The sequence below is a fragment of the Balaenoptera ricei genome, chromosome X (genome assembly GCF_028023285.1).
Source record: "Balaenoptera ricei isolate mBalRic1 chromosome X, mBalRic1.hap2, whole genome shotgun sequence".
Taxonomy (NCBI): domain Eukaryota; kingdom Metazoa; phylum Chordata; class Mammalia; order Artiodactyla; family Balaenopteridae; genus Balaenoptera; species Balaenoptera ricei.
In genome coordinates this window covers 16,029,051-16,045,743 of record NC_082660.1, presented here as the reverse complement: position 1 = coordinate 16,045,743, position 16,693 = coordinate 16,029,051, and the positions used below count along the sequence as shown (strand labels likewise).

General features: G+C 42.7%; 1 protein-coding gene across 4 annotated transcripts in view; it reads left to right on the top strand.

Moving 5' to 3' along the window:
• Positions 1–16,693, top strand: part of ADGRG2 (adhesion G protein-coupled receptor G2) — a 143,856-nt gene that overhangs the window by 116,357 nt on the left and 10,806 nt on the right. For all 4 annotated transcript variants that reach the window (XM_059910529.1, XM_059910531.1, XM_059910530.1 and 1 more), the window contains 10 exons: positions 3,082–3,473; positions 7,068–7,239; positions 7,440–7,596; positions 9,082–9,225; positions 9,856–9,978; positions 10,625–10,670; positions 10,795–10,898; positions 11,692–11,813; positions 13,155–13,423; positions 16,325–16,424. In XM_059910529.1, coding sequence (XP_059766512.1) covers positions 3,082–3,473; positions 7,068–7,239; positions 7,440–7,596; positions 9,082–9,225; positions 9,856–9,978; positions 10,625–10,670; positions 10,795–10,898; positions 11,692–11,813; positions 13,155–13,423; positions 16,325–16,424 — 1,629 coding nt within the window. The remainder of the gene's footprint in view (positions 1–3,081; positions 3,474–7,067; positions 7,240–7,439; positions 7,597–9,081; positions 9,226–9,855; positions 9,979–10,624; positions 10,671–10,794; positions 10,899–11,691; positions 11,814–13,154; positions 13,424–16,324; positions 16,425–16,693) is intronic.

Below are 16,693 nucleotides of genomic sequence, written 5' to 3'. Positions count from 1 at the left end.
CGTCATATGCTAAATTTTGGTAACTATTTGGGTTAAACTCCAAATGTTAGATATTTACATTGGGGGAACCAGGTGAAGCTGGTTCATGGACCCCACTTTGAGTAGTGGGGGTCTAGACTGTAGAACAGTGGTTCTCAACCCTGGCTGTATGTTGGAATCATCTGGGGAGTTTTAAAAACACCAATGCTGGGAATTCCCTGGCGGTCCAGTGGTTAGGACTTGGCACTTTCATTGCTGGGGCCCGGGTTCAATCCCTGGTCAGGAAACTAAGATCCCACAAGCTGTGTGGCACAGCATATACATACATGCATACATACATACATGCATGCATACATACATACATGCGCTGATGCCTGCCTCCTACCCTCAGAGCTAGGGATGTCATTGGTCTGGGGTGCAGCCTAGGTTTCTGGATTTTCTAAAAATTAGGCTAGAATTAGATGATGGCCCTTTCATTGCTGGGGCCCGAGTTAGGACTTGGCACTTTCATTACTGGAGCCTGGGTTCAATCCCTGGTCAGGGAACTAAGATCCCACAAGCCGTGCGGCACAGCATGTACATATATGTATACATACATACATGCATACATGCATACATACATACATACATGCGCTGATGCCTGCCTCCCACCCGCAGAGCTAGGGATGTCATTGGTCTGGGGTGCAGCCTAGGTTTCTGGATTTTTTAAAAATTAGGCTAGAATTAGATGATGGCCCAGTGTCTTTCCAATGCATTGGTTCTTAAGATTGGCTGTACATTAGAAACACATGGGGCTCTTTTAAAACTGATGTGTCAAGATGGCCTTCTGGGGTGCTGGAAATACTCTATATTTTGATCTGGGTGGTGATGATAGAGGTGTATACATATTATAATTACAATTTTTATAATTCTTCAAGCTCTAAATGTAAGATTAGTACAGTTTACTGTATTGGGCTATACCTCAGCAAAGAAACACATTAAAATGAATATGGATGCCTGCACCCACCCCCGAGATTCTCGTTCATTTGGTTTGGGTTGGGAGCCCCGGCACTGGTGCTGAAGTGCTCCAAGGTTTCTAACGTATAGGTGGCGTTGCCCGCCACTGCTCTGCTGCTCACCACGTACCTCACCCGGTGGGCTAAGGGCTCTGATTAGCACAAGTGATGAGAGCAATACAGGGCAACTTCTTCATGGTTGAGCCCAGCGAATGGGAGCCCCATGCTAAGGGGTCCAGCTGCTGCAGCCCCCAGATAATATGGAGGAAATTTAATTTACACTTCTTAAAGCACCTTTGCCACAGCTTGGCCAGATGGGTTGCCGCATTATACAATTTAGGGAATGCAGGCTCAGAGAAGTTGGGTGGATTGCCCAGAGGAGTAGTGAGAGCTGGAGCCCCAGCCAAGGCTTCGCGACTCATCATCTTTCTGTCTGGCACCCCCTTGTCCATACTGCTTCCCGAACATCAGGCCGTGGGGAGAGGCTTCCAGCTGGGTGCCTGGCCCAGACTGGGTTGAGCCAGCATTTCTTTTTATGGGTATGACTTTCCTTAGGTCTCTCAACCTGATATTCCTCCCTCCTCTAACCCAAGAGAAGCTCCAAGAATACATTCTCACTGGTGTTCTAAGTCACCATCTAAAACTGGATCTATCAGAGTCTTCCCTGGGTGATAATTTGTTGCCTTTTCCCCTGAAGACTGGTGGATTTTGTGCCAGATGGTAGATGAGTTCTTCTCAGTCTTCCATGTCATGAAAATACATGGGCCTGGGAACCTCACCCCGACCCCAGGACCAACTGAATCAGATACTTAGGAGAAGGCCACAGAAATCTGTTTTTTAAAAAGTCCTCTACGTAATTCTCAGGCACAGCCAAGGTTGAGAACCACTGGGCTACAGTAACATTGAGGGTGTAGCTGATGTACAAGCTGGGGACCACCCCTTTGGCCCCAGCTTGATCCATTTTTTCATTCAGCAAACATTTCTTGTTCACATACTATGTGCTGGTTAGGGCCATGGCAGGCTATAGCAGTATAAAATTGATTCAGACAGATTCCTATGCTCATCAGTTTCACAAAAATTTATGTATTGTTAGGTCCAATTCAAGATTTTCTTGAAACAAAATTCAATAAGTTGAAGAAAAAAAAATGGCAGTGTGATTTACCTTTCCTAGCCAGTATCACCAGTGCATGTGAACGACCTAAATTTGAAGTTTCTTGGAAAGGAAAAGCTTATTTGTGACCCACCAAGACCAGTACAAGAATTTGCTGGAATTAAAAATTCCATTCTACAAATTAATAATAGTGATTTCTACATATTTTTTTCTTCTATCAATCAATATGCAGAAGATTGTAATTGACAGAATTATGCACTTTGGTTGCAAAAACTGTAAGAAAAATTTGAAGAACATTTTGTTGTTACTGGTAAATTTAGAACTGCTTTTCAGTTTACGCCATACCACTTTGAAGCCATTGTTAATACTGAGTTGACACAAGAGTTAGTGAATCTATTATGGACAGACATAGTTTTGAAATGGGTATGCTTTAGCTTCTAAGTCAAATCAGTTGTTCCAAAAATTGAGCCAGTTTTGTCAGTGTGGATTTGAATAGTAAAGGATAATGGTATTTTGGTATTTGATTCAGTTTTTAGAAAAATTTTAAGTATGTTGGGAACAGTTTGGACATGTGATTCCATTTTTTTTGAGAGTAAATTTTGTAAAATCAAAAAAACACCAAAAAAGACAGATTCCTAGTATATGGAAACTACCAGTTGGGTCGCAGGGCATTTAATAGCTCCTCTCCCCAAGAAGCACCTGGAAATGTTACAAGATCTCCTCAACTGACTGATAGAGTCAGGGAGCAGCAGTGAACAAGTGAAGCAGAACTGGGAATTCATGAAAGAGCATCCCTCCTGGCTAATTCCCCTCCCAGGGAGAAGGTGGTGGCAGTGGGCAGGGGCAGGAGGCCAGTAGCAGGTACACAGAGCGTGTGCAGTGGCAGGTCCCTGGTGGAGCCATGTCACCGTGGTGGTGTCAGATGGTTGCCAGAAGAAGAGATTAGCCTCTGGAGCTCATTCGTGTCTCACGTGCATCTCTGATTCTTCCCTTTAGTGACCTGCAGGATCCCGTTGTGTGTCTTGCTGGTCATCCACGTGGTCCACCATTTTCTTCTTCCAGCAATTCCATCCCAGTTGCTCCTCAGGCCACCACTGTGTCCCAGACCTCCAGTGCCTTCTCTTTTGCTGAGCCTCTAGCTCATCCACCTGTAATCCAGAGCCCTCACTCTCCAACAGGGGTGATTCCCCTTCCTTCTCCCCAGCCTTCAGCTCCCATAGCTTCCAGCCCTGCCATTGATATGCTCCCCGAGTCTGGAACTATCTCTTCCCCTGTGCCTCCAACTGATCTTTCCCACACCCTGCCACCTGTGAAATCCTTACCTCCCTCTCCCACCACGTCTGCCCCCGTGAATGTCAACACGACCAGCACACCTCCTGACAAGACAGGTAAATATGAGGAGCAGCGCTGCTCCCACGTTTGTTGTAATTCTGGTCACGTGAACCCAGCAGCCAGCCTGCCAAATCAAAGTACCTGTAATGAAACCACGTTAAGCCTTTGCTTTTATGATGTCTACTTGATTTTGAGAGCTTTCCTTTGGGCATTCTTAGAACATAGATATGGCTGAGTTTGATTGTTTGGCCAAGAGAAATAGCTCTGAGGCAAACACAGATCTCATTTTATCAAGATGAGTTATTTGATAGGTTTCTTTCTCCTACAAAAGGTTGTTGGGTCACTGTTTTCAACGTTCTGAAGAGAAAGATTTTGAACTATTAAACACACTAACTCCATTTAGACAGAAGACAAAAGAAAACATTGATGTTCCTGAAAACCAGTCAGTCACAGAGTGCCAGAGCTGGGACTGAGCCAAAGTAGCCGTGAGGAGGAGAAGAGAATTCAGAAGACCTAGGGGTGGGTCTGCCCAGGCCCTCACAGGCGGTGGGATCCAGAATAAGCCATTTAGCTCCTCCTAACTTAGCCTGCTCTACCTCAAGATGGAAATAGTCTCACTAACCTCATAGGTTTGGAACCATGGCGGACATGAGAATGCCATAGAAACTGCACGGGGCTCCCCGGACACAAAGTAGGCTTAGGGGTAAAAAGATAAAGGGAAGAGGGAAAGAAGCAGAGAGAATTCTGGATGCTCTCTGGAGTTTCAAGCCAGTGAGTAAGAAGCAGGCCTTCCTCTAGAATTTGGAGGGTGGGAGGCAAAGCCAACTTCTTGGTGACATGAGGTCGGAGCTCGAGTTGTGGTCCTGCCTCCTCTGTCCCGGGCAAGCATCCCCAGGAGATTTGGAGCCAAATGACTGGAGATGTTTTTGAATTCCACAAGAGAGGAATGATGAAATATGATATGCCACCTCAACAAAATGTCTATTACGCAGCTGTACATAAGAACAGCTAGACAGAAACTTGGGGCATTTTTCAAGTCTTGAGTGAAGTGAAAATAACGTGACAGTAAATAGTTTGCACACCATGTTTGTAATAGTAAGTTATAACAAGTGGATAAAGATTAGAAGGGAATATGCAAAATAAGAAATAGGATGTTAGGTGGTGAAATTAAGAGACTTCTTTGTTAGAAGACATACAGGTGGCCAATAGGCACATGAAAAGATGCTCATCATCGCTAATTATTAGGGAAATGCAAATCAAAACTGTAGTGAGGTACCACCTCACACCGGTCAGAATGGCCATCATTAAAAAGTCTACAAATAATAAATGCTGGGGAGGGTGTGGAGAAAAGGGAACCCTCCTACACTGTTGGTGGGGATGTAATTCGTGCAGCCACTATGGAGAACAGTATGGAGGTTCCTCAAAAAACTGAAAATAGAGTTGCCATATGATCCAGCAATCCCACTCCTGGGCATATACAAAGACAAAACTAAAATTTGAAAAGATACTTGCACCCCCTGTGTTCATAGCACTATTTACAATAGCCGAGACATGTTAACAACCTAAATGTCCATCGACAGATGAATGGATAAAGAAGATATGTTTTATATATATATGTGTTTTATACATATACATACAATGGAATATTACTCAGCTATTAAAAAGAATGAAATAGGACTTCCCTGGTGGCGCAGTGGTTAAGAATCCTCCTGCCGGGCTTCCCTGGTGGCACAGTGGTTGGGAGTCCACCTGCCAATGCAGGGAACACGGGTTCGTGCCCCGGTCTGGGAGGATCCCACATGCCGCGGAGCGGCTGGGCCCGTGAGCCACAACTACTGAGCCTGCGCGTCTGGAGCCTGTGCTCCGCAACGAGAGGCCGTGACAGTGAGAGGCCCGCGCAGCGCGATGAAGACTGGCCCCAGCTTGCCACAACTAGAGAAAGCCCTCGCACAGAAACGAAGACCCAACACAGCCAAAAATAAATAAATAAATAAATTAAAAAAAAAAAAAAAAAAGAATCCTCCTGCCAATGCAGGGGACACAGGTTCGATCCCTGGACTGGGAAGATCCCACATGCTGCCGAGCAACTAAGCCCGTGCACAACTACTGAGCCTACGCTCTAGAGCCCGCGAGCCACAACTACTGAGCCCGTGTGCCACAACTACTGAATCCCACGTGCCCTAGAGCCCACACGCTGCAACTACTGAAGCCCACGCACTTTAGGGCCCGTGTGCCACAACTACTGAGCCCGCACACCGCAACTAGAGAAAGCCCGCGCACAGCAACAAAGACCCAACGCAGCCAAAAAATAAATAAAAATTAAAAAAAAAAAAAAGAATGAAGTAATGCCATTTGCAGCGACATGGATGGACCTAGAGATTATCATACTAAGCGAAGTAAGTCAGAAAGAGAAGGACAAATGCCATATGATATCATTTATATGTGGAGTCTAAAATGACACAAATGAACTTATCTACGAAACAGAAACAGACACACAAGACATAGAGAACAGACTTGTGGTTGCCAAGGGGGAGAGGGGTAGGGGAGGGAAGGATTGGGAGTTTGGGATTAGCAGATGCAAACTAGTATATATAGAATGGATAAACAACGTTGTACTGTATATAGTACAGGGAACTATATTCAATATCCTGTGATAAACCATAATGGAAAAGAATATGAAAAAGAATATATATATAAAACTGAATCACTTTGCTGTACAGCAGAAATTAACACAACATTGTAAATCAACTATACTTCAATAAAATTAAAAGAGAGACTTCTTTGTTGTTAGACAGGTTTATATCATTGTATCCCAATTAAAAACACTACTAAAAATCAGGCTTACAGCTGGTAGTCCAGCTGTTAATTTCATAATATTCTCCTTTCCACAAAAAGAGCTTTTAGTTACCGACATAAAGTTCTGTATTCATGCTATAAATTAAATACATGTATATTTATGCTTATACAAATATACACTAAATACACTAATGTGCTTTTACATTTTTTTTTAGTTAGGTTTCTTGAAGTATTAATTTACCTACAATAAAATTCATCCAGCTCTATAGATGAATGAAATTTTTATAGTTCTATGAGGTTGGATAAATGCCCACAGTCATGTAACCACCATCATGATATATAACATTTCCACTATCCCCAAAGTTCCCTCGTGTCCCTTTGTAGTCAACTCCTACCCACTACCCCAAGCCTCTGGGTACCACTGATCTGTTTTGTTTCCCTATGCTTTCAGTTTTTCTGGAATGTCATATGAAGAGAATCATACAGTATGTAGCCTTTTGAGTCTGGCTTCTTTCATGTAACATAATACATTGGACTATTGGAGACCTGTCCATGTTGTTGCATTTATCAGCAGTTCATTCATTTTTATTACTGAATAATAGTCCACTGTATGGATGGACCACAGTTTGTTTCCTCATTCTCCAGTTGATGGACATTTGGGTTGTTTCTAGTTTGGGACTATTATGAAAGAGGCTACTATCAACATTTATGAACATGTCTTCTTAAGACAGGTTTTCATCTCCTTGGGGCAAATACCTAGGAGTGGGTTTGCTAGGTCACAGAGTCTGTGTGTGTTTCTTTATTAGTGATTTTTCCATTATGTGTTCATAAAGTGATTTGGCTCTCTGTTATAGAAATTGTTCACACCAGCAGCGTCAGTGTTTCTGAGCTTGAGAACCAAGTGTCCCGGATGGAGAAGCTTCTTTCCTTAGGCAGCTTGGAGCCTAACCTCGCAGGACAAATGATAAACCAAGTCAGCAAACTCCTTCATTCCCCGCCCACCTTGCTGGCCCCTTTGGCCCAAAGGTATGACTTAGCAAACTGATGTGGTCATGAGAGGGGACCCTCTAATGATAATGATGCTTCTATATGATTAATTAAAGCCAAGTATTTTTCTCCCACGTACGAGGTTCATGATGACTTGTTAAGTTTCTACTCTATATTCTGCTTAGACTGGGGAAAACAAAGTGGGAGTGCTGAATTTGAACGGCTACTTCTCTTTACAGATTGCTAAAAGTAGTGGATGACATTGGCTTACAGCTGAATTTTTCAACCAAGACCATAAGTCTGACCTCCCCTTCTTTGGCTCTGGCTGTGATCAGAGTGAATGCCAGTAATTTTGACACAACTACTTTTGCTGCCCAAGACCCTGCAAATCTTCAGGTACATCCTAATTTATTGTGGAAAAGACCTTTTTTTGTATTTGATTATAGTCCTTGTGTACTTCATGATTGAGGCAATTACTGCTATACTCAGGGGTGATATTCAAAATATTTAACATCTAGAACAATGGAGCGCCACAGAATCAAAAAAAAGGACATTGGTCTTGGCTGGAGCAGGATCTCAGAGGTCCTCGTTGCGCCCAGTGTTAACCCTTTAGCAGCTGGCTTGTGGAAGTTTGGGGGGGGCAGTCAAGTCGGGGAGGTGTCCAGCGGGTTCTAGGCAGTTGGGAGAGAGCAGAGACACCGGCTACATTGCTTTTTCTTTTTTTTTCCTTTCAACATCTTTATTGGAGTATAATTGCTTTACAGTGGTGTGTTAGTTTCTGCTGTATAACAAAGTGAATCAGCTGTACATATACATATATCCCCATATGCCCTCCCTCTTGCGTCTCCCTCCCACCCTCCTTATCCCACCCCTCTAGGTGGTCACAAAGCACCAAACTGATCTCCCTGTGGTATGCGGCTGCTTCCCACTAGCTATCTATTTTACATTTGGTACCAGCTACTTTTCAACCCATTTCAGTATTTTTTTTTAATATATAAATTTATTTATTTATTTTTGGCTGCATTGGGTCTTCGTTGCTGCGCGTGGGCTTTCTCTAGTTGTGGCAAGCGGGGGCTCCTCTTCGTTGCAGTGCGCGGGCTTCTCATTGCGGTGGCTTCTCTTGTTGTGGAGCACGGGCTCTAGGCGCGTGGGCTTCAGTAGTTGTGGCTTGCACGCTCTAGAGCGCAGGCTCAGTAGTTGTGGCGCACGGGCTTAGTTGCTCTGTCACATGTGGAATCTTCCCGAACCAGGGCTCGAACCCATGTCCCCTGCATTGGCAGGCAGATTCTTAACCATTGCACCACCAGGGAAGTCCCCATTTCAATATTTTAACAAGTGTTACGACTACACTGGTGTGAATAGTGGTGCAGTATATCAATCCTGCTTCTAGTGTTTTCTATTAGAGGGATTGGGGGCTGGAAACATATAAGTAAAACCAAGTCTTGCCTTTAAACTTAATTTGTATAGTCTTCCCTTTACAAGTTTAGTGCATGTGGTTCTATGATGACTTTGCCCTAACAGGTCACCAAGTTGGTGTGTCTGCTGCTGTGGTCTCCCTGGGCTCTGCAGTTATCCTGAACTTTCTCCCTTCCCACCCCAGCTTTATTGAGATATAATTGACATATAGTATCCTGCACTTTCTGACTGTTTCTGTATATCCTTTATCCTTAAAATGTTTCCTTTCCTGCTCCGAGGCCTCATCTCCCTATTACACATCCTCTAATTTCATAGCAATCAGAGAAACAAGAAGAACCAATTGTACATAGAGACACCACAAATAAATGCCCTTACAGGATCCTCCGTCTTAATTAGGTGTTGTGTTTTCCATCTCTTCATTATACTAGCCCCAGACATCCTTATGATCTTTTACTTGATTTTCAGGTTTCTCTGGAAACTCAGGCTCCTGAGAATAGTATTGGTGTTATTACTGTGCCTTCATCGCTGATGAGTAATTTACCAGCTAATGATGTGGAGCTGGCTTCCAGGGTGCAGTTCAACTTTTTTGAAACACCTGCCCTGTTTCAGGTAAAGTTGCCTCTAATTGCTTTTGGTTTAGGTTTTGGGGGAGACTGGGGGAGTTTTATTTCTTTTAATCCTCACATATTCTTAAGCCTGGTATAAGTCAAATGAATTGCTGAAAAGCTGTAGTTTATGTTTAAACAGGACCTAATGATGCTGCTGAGGATAAATAGCAATAACTGACACTCACATAGCATTTATCAACTACCGCGCAGTATCATAAGCACTTAGAAATGTTAACTCTAATCCTCTCAACAACATCATGAGGGAGGAACTATTGAACTATTATCCCAGTTTTACAGATGAGGCTATGGAGGCACAGAGAGGTTAAGTAACTTGCTCAGGAACACACAGCTTAAATGGCTTAATGTTATGTTCCCTTTAAGATTCACGAGGGTCTCGTTGTGTCAATCTGTGAAATTTAACTCAGCATTTAGAGCATTGTATAGTGGAATAAGCTCTGCTTCTCATTATGGTCCTTGGGAAAGTCACTTTACTCCCTGCCCCTGAATTCCTGACCTAGGTAGTAAAATAAACAATGTGGACTAAATAGTCCTTAGGGTCCCTTCTAGCTTTAAAATTCTCTGATAACATTTCATTTTCCCTTGCCATCTTGTTGATTCTTTGGTGTGCTAGGACCCTGCCTTGGAGAACCTCTCTCTGATCAGCTATGTCATTTCCTCGAGCGTGGCGAACCTGACAGTCAAGAATTTGACAAGAAACGTGACGGTTACATTAAAGCACATCCACCGGAGCCAGGTGGGAGGGGCCTGTCTGGTCTGTTCATTGACCAGAACACCTCATGCAAACTATGCCTGTAAGACTTTGCCTAAAAAAAGTAGATTCAGCAGAACCTTAGACCCAGTTAGGGCAGTGTGTAAGACTAGAATCACATAGTCACTCTGCTGGGTTTTAGCATGCCTAATAACTGCCCTCCTAATTTCCAAGAAGGAGCAGTGTAAAAAGCAAGCTCTTATTGCCAGTTTTCAGTGCTTTATATCTGCGGCTACAGGTCTGATTCTCACCTCCAAAGAGAAAGCATCTTAGTTCAGTTCACATTGAGCATCATCTATGACCTCGCTGTTCAAAGTGTGGTTTGCAGACCTGCAGCATCAGCATCACCTGGGAACTTGCTAGAAATGCAGACTCTCAGGCCCCACGCCAGACCCACTGAATCAGAATGTGCCTTTTAGCAAGGCCTCAAGGTGATTCCTATGCACGATTGCTGAGTTTAAGTGCTGACCTATATGAGACTCACTTGCTTCTAGAGACCAGTGTAAAATAAGAACTCTCCTAAAATCGGGAATGAGATTCTAAAATTTTAAAATATCGTTTTTTTTCTAATCGCTTTCCAGTTTTTTCAGTTCTGTGAATTAATTATTTGTAGTTTATCTTTCTGTTACAGGATGACTTAACAGTGAGATGTGTATTTTGGGACTTGGGCAGAAACGGTAGGTTCCAGACATAACTTTTTCAAAGTCTTGAGTGGGAGGGGGAGGGGGAGCAATGAGGGAGGAGCAGTGATTGGTGCATTGGCTTTGCTGATGGGGCAGACACTCTTTCCAATGCCAACAGGTGGCAGAGGAGGCTGGTCATCTGATGGCTGCTCTGTCAAAGACAGGAGGCTAAATGAAACCACCTGTACCTGCAGCCACCTTACAAGCTTCGGCGTCCTACTGGTAATATCCCCACTCTACCTGGCCTTAGATTTGGGTCTGAGGGTTAGCTGGCATCATACCATGATGTCTAATCTGATGGATAACTTTGATAGATCAGCAGATTTCATGATATTGTGGCAAAGTTATAGACCAATGAAATGACTCTTCTAATAAGCAAATGTACTTGAAGGAAAATACTTGAACATAGAAGTATTTTTTCGCATTCTATTTTTACATTTAAGTTTTTCTTTTTAAGATAGCTATAAGAGGACTAGGGAATTCAGATTAAAATGGGTAATAAAAATAGTTTGTAATGTACTTTAAAATTTTATAAAACATTTGACATAAATTATTTTATTTAATCTTCACAAAAATCCAGCAAGATAGGTAGAATAGGGAGTTGTAATTTTCATTTTAATGAAGTCAGAATTAAGACTCACTTGTTAGGTAATTGTCCACAGTCACAGAACTAAGAAATATAAGAGCCGGAAGCCAAATTCAAGTCTTTTGGCTTCTAGCCTGGTGCTTTTCCAGTGCACCATAATGCAGTGATCAAGTACATGGGCTTTGGAGTCAGCCAGACCTGAATTTGGATCCTGGCTCCTCTACTTTGTAGCTCTGTGACCCTGGGCAAATTACTTAACCTCTCTGGGCCTCAGTTTTACTATCTTTACATGATGATAATAATTGCACCTATCTTGTAGGTTTGTTGAACGAACTATGGACGGGTACCTGAATACCCAATAAATGTAAATTATGACTCTGTTATTTATTTTAAAATATGTGGTCTTGAAAGCAATATTTTATTTTCCAGGACTTGTCTCGAACATCCTTGCCACCGGCTCAGATAATGGCCCTGACATTTATCACCTATATTGGTTGTGGGCTTTCATCAATTTTTTTGTCAGTTACTCTTGTAACCTACATAGCCTTTGAGTGAGTATCCACAACTGGAAACTTGGATTATATGACATAGCACCTCAATTGCCAAAGTGTATTAATTAAGCATGCTCCTTGGCCTAGCTTATCCTGTCCACCCATCTAGTGGGGCCACCTATATGTAAAACTTCATGGGACTTTTTGGTTTATACACTTCCTTCCTTCCACTAGTTTGTGCACTCACTGAAGGCAGGGGTTGTGTCTTAATCATCCTTGTACCCTAAAATGATGCCTGGTACCTAGCTGACATTAAGTGAGAAATGAAAGATGGATGCAGACCCCGAAACCCAAGAGCTTACAATGTGAAATAGACCATAGCTCCATGTACAGCACAAGAACTGTGTTTAATATGTTAAGTTTCTAAATAATACTGAGCAAACACAAAAGATTAAATGCATTAACGGGTGTGGGGATGAAGAAGAATAAAGGGTATCAAGTGTCACTGAAAAATACAGATACTCAATGAGTGTGGCTTTGTAGGTCAAAGCAAGAATGACATTCCAAATGACAGCATCTCCTTGGCTTATCAGAAAGGTCCCTTTGGTCACTTCTGGGGGGGATTCCAATAAATTTTGTCGGAAAAGAAATATAGGCACTTTTATTGCATTAACTAAATGAAATAATATGTAAGTTCTGGGATTTAGATTTTGGACACTGATCAGGAAATGCACAAATTTACTTTTAGTGCCGAACTTAGGGCCCAGCTGTGACTACAGATCTTCTAGTGGACCTTTGGAAATATGATTAATGAGACTAAATTACTATAAGGCCAACCATTACTCAGAATGATCTCACCAGATGTAATTTCACACACATAAACATGTACATGTCATCAGTTAGCTGTATTTTCCTATGGCTGTTTCATTTAGCTATAGTTTGAACTCTTCTTTCCATGATCTCATTTTAACTACTAACATAAGATAACAGGAGAATCTGGCTTTTTGAAGATCTGAATAGAGGAGCCTATTGTATGAGAAGCAGCACAATGCTTCTAGAAGTAGTTTGGGAGAAATGGAGGTGGGTGCTCAGAAGATTCCACTACAAACTATTTGAAAGGATGGGTCAATAGTCGGCATGTATTAAAAGGTTCCACAGAAATATAAACATGAATTTTCCATATGGTTATCACAGATGATTCGGTTTCGATTTTTCCTTTGTTGTTATCGTTGGCTTTAATGCCCCCCCCCCCACACACATACACACCCATGCTCAAAGAGAGGAAATTTATACATATAGACATTTACCAAAAAATAAAAATAAATTGCTTAGAACACAGATATGTTCACATAAACGTTGGCAGATTGTGATGCTAATTCTTGTTTTGTGCTTTCCTTTTAGAAAGATCCGGAGGGATTACCCTTCCAAAATCCTCATCCAGCTGTGTGCGGCTCTGCTCCTGCTGAACCTGGTGTTTCTCTTGGACTCGTGGATTGCTTTGTACGACATAAGAGGCCTCTGCATTTCAGTGGCTATATTTCTGCATTATTTTCTCTTGGTCTCATTCACTTGGATGGGCCTGGAAGCGTTCCATATGTACCTGGCCCTTGTCAAAGTGTTTAATACTTACATCCGCAAATACATCCTTAAATTCTGCATTGTTGGTTGGGGTATGTATAATTTTTGCTCACACAGTGCCTGGGTTATCTCTGCTTTTTCTCCAGTGTTTTGATTTTTAATCAGAGACATTGATGAAGCAGGTCATACTTGGCAGGTTTCTAAAACAGCTTTATCCTCCTTTTCATGTTTCACTGCCCAGAGAGCAACCTCGTCAAGTCTCTTTCTAGAACACCTGTATATTTACCCTGGATTGGTTATGACCACAACACTCTGAGGTTAGGGCTATGAATCCTCTTTATCTCCAGTAACTAGAACTGGGGCTGGCACATAGAAGGTGCTCAATCAATTGAAAATATTAGCTTGGTGATAATGAGGCCAGACTGTCAGTCCCCAAGCTCCCAGCCAGCCTCACTCTGCTCTGTACCTCCCAGATTCACACATGTGCGCGGCAGTGTGCACAGATAAAACCTAGTGTAACTTCATCACCACACCGGCCCGGTATTTCAGATCATGCCACCTGTCAGTGGTGGATCACAAAGTCTTAGACGCCCCCAAGACGTTGAAGGTTTCTTCATTCAACTCCCCACCAAATGTAGGAGCCTCCTGGACTTGACTTACCCTTGACTAAAGATAATTTAACCTCTGCTTGAATTTTTCTATTGTTGGGGAGCTCATTACCTTCATTAAAAAACAAAATTCAACTGAGTACATTTGAAAGATCTTACTGGCTTTATTCGCAATTCATGAATCACGCAGCATCCCATCTAGCAGATAGAAAGGAGCTCTGAGGAGCTGTACTCAGTGAAAGACTTTTTATAGTCAGAAGGGAGCGGGAACAAGGAAGTCATTCTGGGCAATAAAGCGGGTTGGTTATTGCAAGGTTACTTTCCTTCAGGGGTGGCAGGGGTCTATCAGGCAGGTTACCTACCTAGTGCTGATAAGGTGATTTCGGATTGACTGGTTTAAGATTCCATTTCTGGGAGAGCCGAAGACTTAACTCTGTAATGGAGTTAAGTCTCAGTTTGGTGACCTGTGGCTAGCATAAGCGAATCCATTTTGGGCCTGTTGTCTTGTTTTTAATACCTTACAAGGCAGCCAATGACCATCTTCTAAAGCTCTGCAGGTCTGTTTTTCCATTAAGTTCACTTGGCTCTCTGGTGGCACTCACCCAGCGGTCTTGGTTTTGCTCTCTCAGGAAAAAAAAAAAAAGCTGACACCTCTTCTGCCAAAGAGTCCTTTAGATAATCTACATGGAATATATATGTATAATGCCCTATTTCTCAATGTATTTTCACACAAGTAACCCCATAGGAGACAAGTCAGTGAAGTTAGCAAGGCAGTTATTGCTAATACCATGTGAAGAACCTGGCTCAAAGTGATGATGTGATTTACCCTAATTTCCACAGCTCGAGAACAGCCGAGGCTGGCTTTCTAATTTCTTATGCATATCCCTTCCACTGTATTATAGCCGCCATCCCTCCCAGGCTCCCTCTTCTTCTTCAGGCTAAATATTCCTTCAAGGACTTCCCTGGCGGTCCAGTGGCTAAGACTTCGCCTTCCAATGCAGGGGGTGCAGGTTCAATCCCTGGTTGGGGAGCTAAGATCCCACATGCCTCGGGCCAAAAAAACCCAAAAAACAAAAAACAGAAGTGATATTGTGACAAATTCAATAAAGACTTTAAAAATGGTCCACATCAAAACATATTTAAAAATATATGTAAATATTCCTTCAGATATTCCCTATGCAATAGGATTGCAGACCCTTTACCTCCCTTGTCATCCTGCTTGTTATTATATCTTTGTGAAGAGTAATAGAACAACACCTTTCTAGAAAGTCACTTATTCCCAGAAAAAGTAGTCACTGCCTCTGATCTTGGACACGGATTCCGTCTTCTTTGTACAATCCTGAACGGTCAGATTCCCTTGTCAAGGAAAAGCTCCACACCCCCAGTATTTTATTTTTAGGAAGGTGTCTCACTTAGGAAGTCACCATATGTCAGTGTCTCCGTAAGGTACAAATACAAAAGAATTAAATGAAATATTATGTTAGATGGTACCAGGTAGCTCAACCTGGCTGTGAGAAGGAATTGTTTTTCATCTACCAGAGCCTTGAGATTGTATGCCAGGCTGGTCTGTGTGCACAGAGTGTGAAGTGTCAGCGTGGGGTGGGGAGTGATGGGGTAGAGGGGTGAGACGGACTCCTTCCCAGCCCACGGTCACTTTAAGCGGGGAGGAGCCTTTTCATTATGCTTCCTCTTAGCCCAAGTGCCCTGGGAGAGCCAGTGAGAGAGCCGGTGTAGTGGCAATCAACACCCCCAAATCAATCAGGTCAGGCATCTCAGTCCATCAACGGGTTCCACATAAATCAGTTGAGGACTTTGGGGTTCATAATGAAAGATTTTCCAGAAGTTGCTGGTAACCCTAACAGGTTGATTCTTTGGTATATATTTTGGAGTCCTTCACTTGGCCTGCCACCTGACCCTTAAAATTACATTCCAGATGGGTCTAAGTTAAGGCTAACACTAGCTACCATAGCAGACAAACCCTGAAATGTCAGGAGCAGATAATTTCTCACTCATGTGCAGTCCAATTAGCAGAAGTGGAGGGGTCTCTGGTCTTGTGATTTTTCAGGAGCCAAGCTGCTGGAGACTCTGTCTCAAGACAGGGCTTCCAAGGTCGCTCTGAATTTGGGAGAAAAGAGTAGAGAATCTCACTGGAGGTTTTTATGGGCTAGGCCAAGAGGTGGAGCAAATCACTTCTGTCCATGTTCCATTGGCCAAGACCTAGTCAAGTGGCCACATACACCTAGCTGTAAGAGAGGCTGGGAGATGGCCAGCCACAGCTCACCAGTCTCTGCTATTTCAGAAGAAAATAGAACGTGATCTCTATTCTTTCTTCTCACCACCTTTGGTTATTAGAACTGTGTGTGACCGATGTTTCCCATCTTCCAGGGGTACCAGCTGTGGTTGTGACCATTGTCCTGATTATATCTCCAGATAACTATGGACTTGGATCCTATGGGAAATTCCCCAACGGGTCACCTGATGACTTGTGAGTACAAAGCCCCCCACGGAATGTTAAGTGAACTGGAAAGCAGAATTCTCCAAGAAAATGGAGGCTCTAATCAGCATATCAACTGGCTCGCATCCTAATAAAATCCAGTAACATTTACAGCAGACTTTGCAGTTATATATGTAATGAGATCAGCTAGTTAGAAAAGCCATGCTACTATGTAAGTATTAAAAAAATGAATTAGGAGAAAGTATTTCGAAAATACTTTTATAAGCCTCTGATAAAAATAAAATACCAGCTACACTATA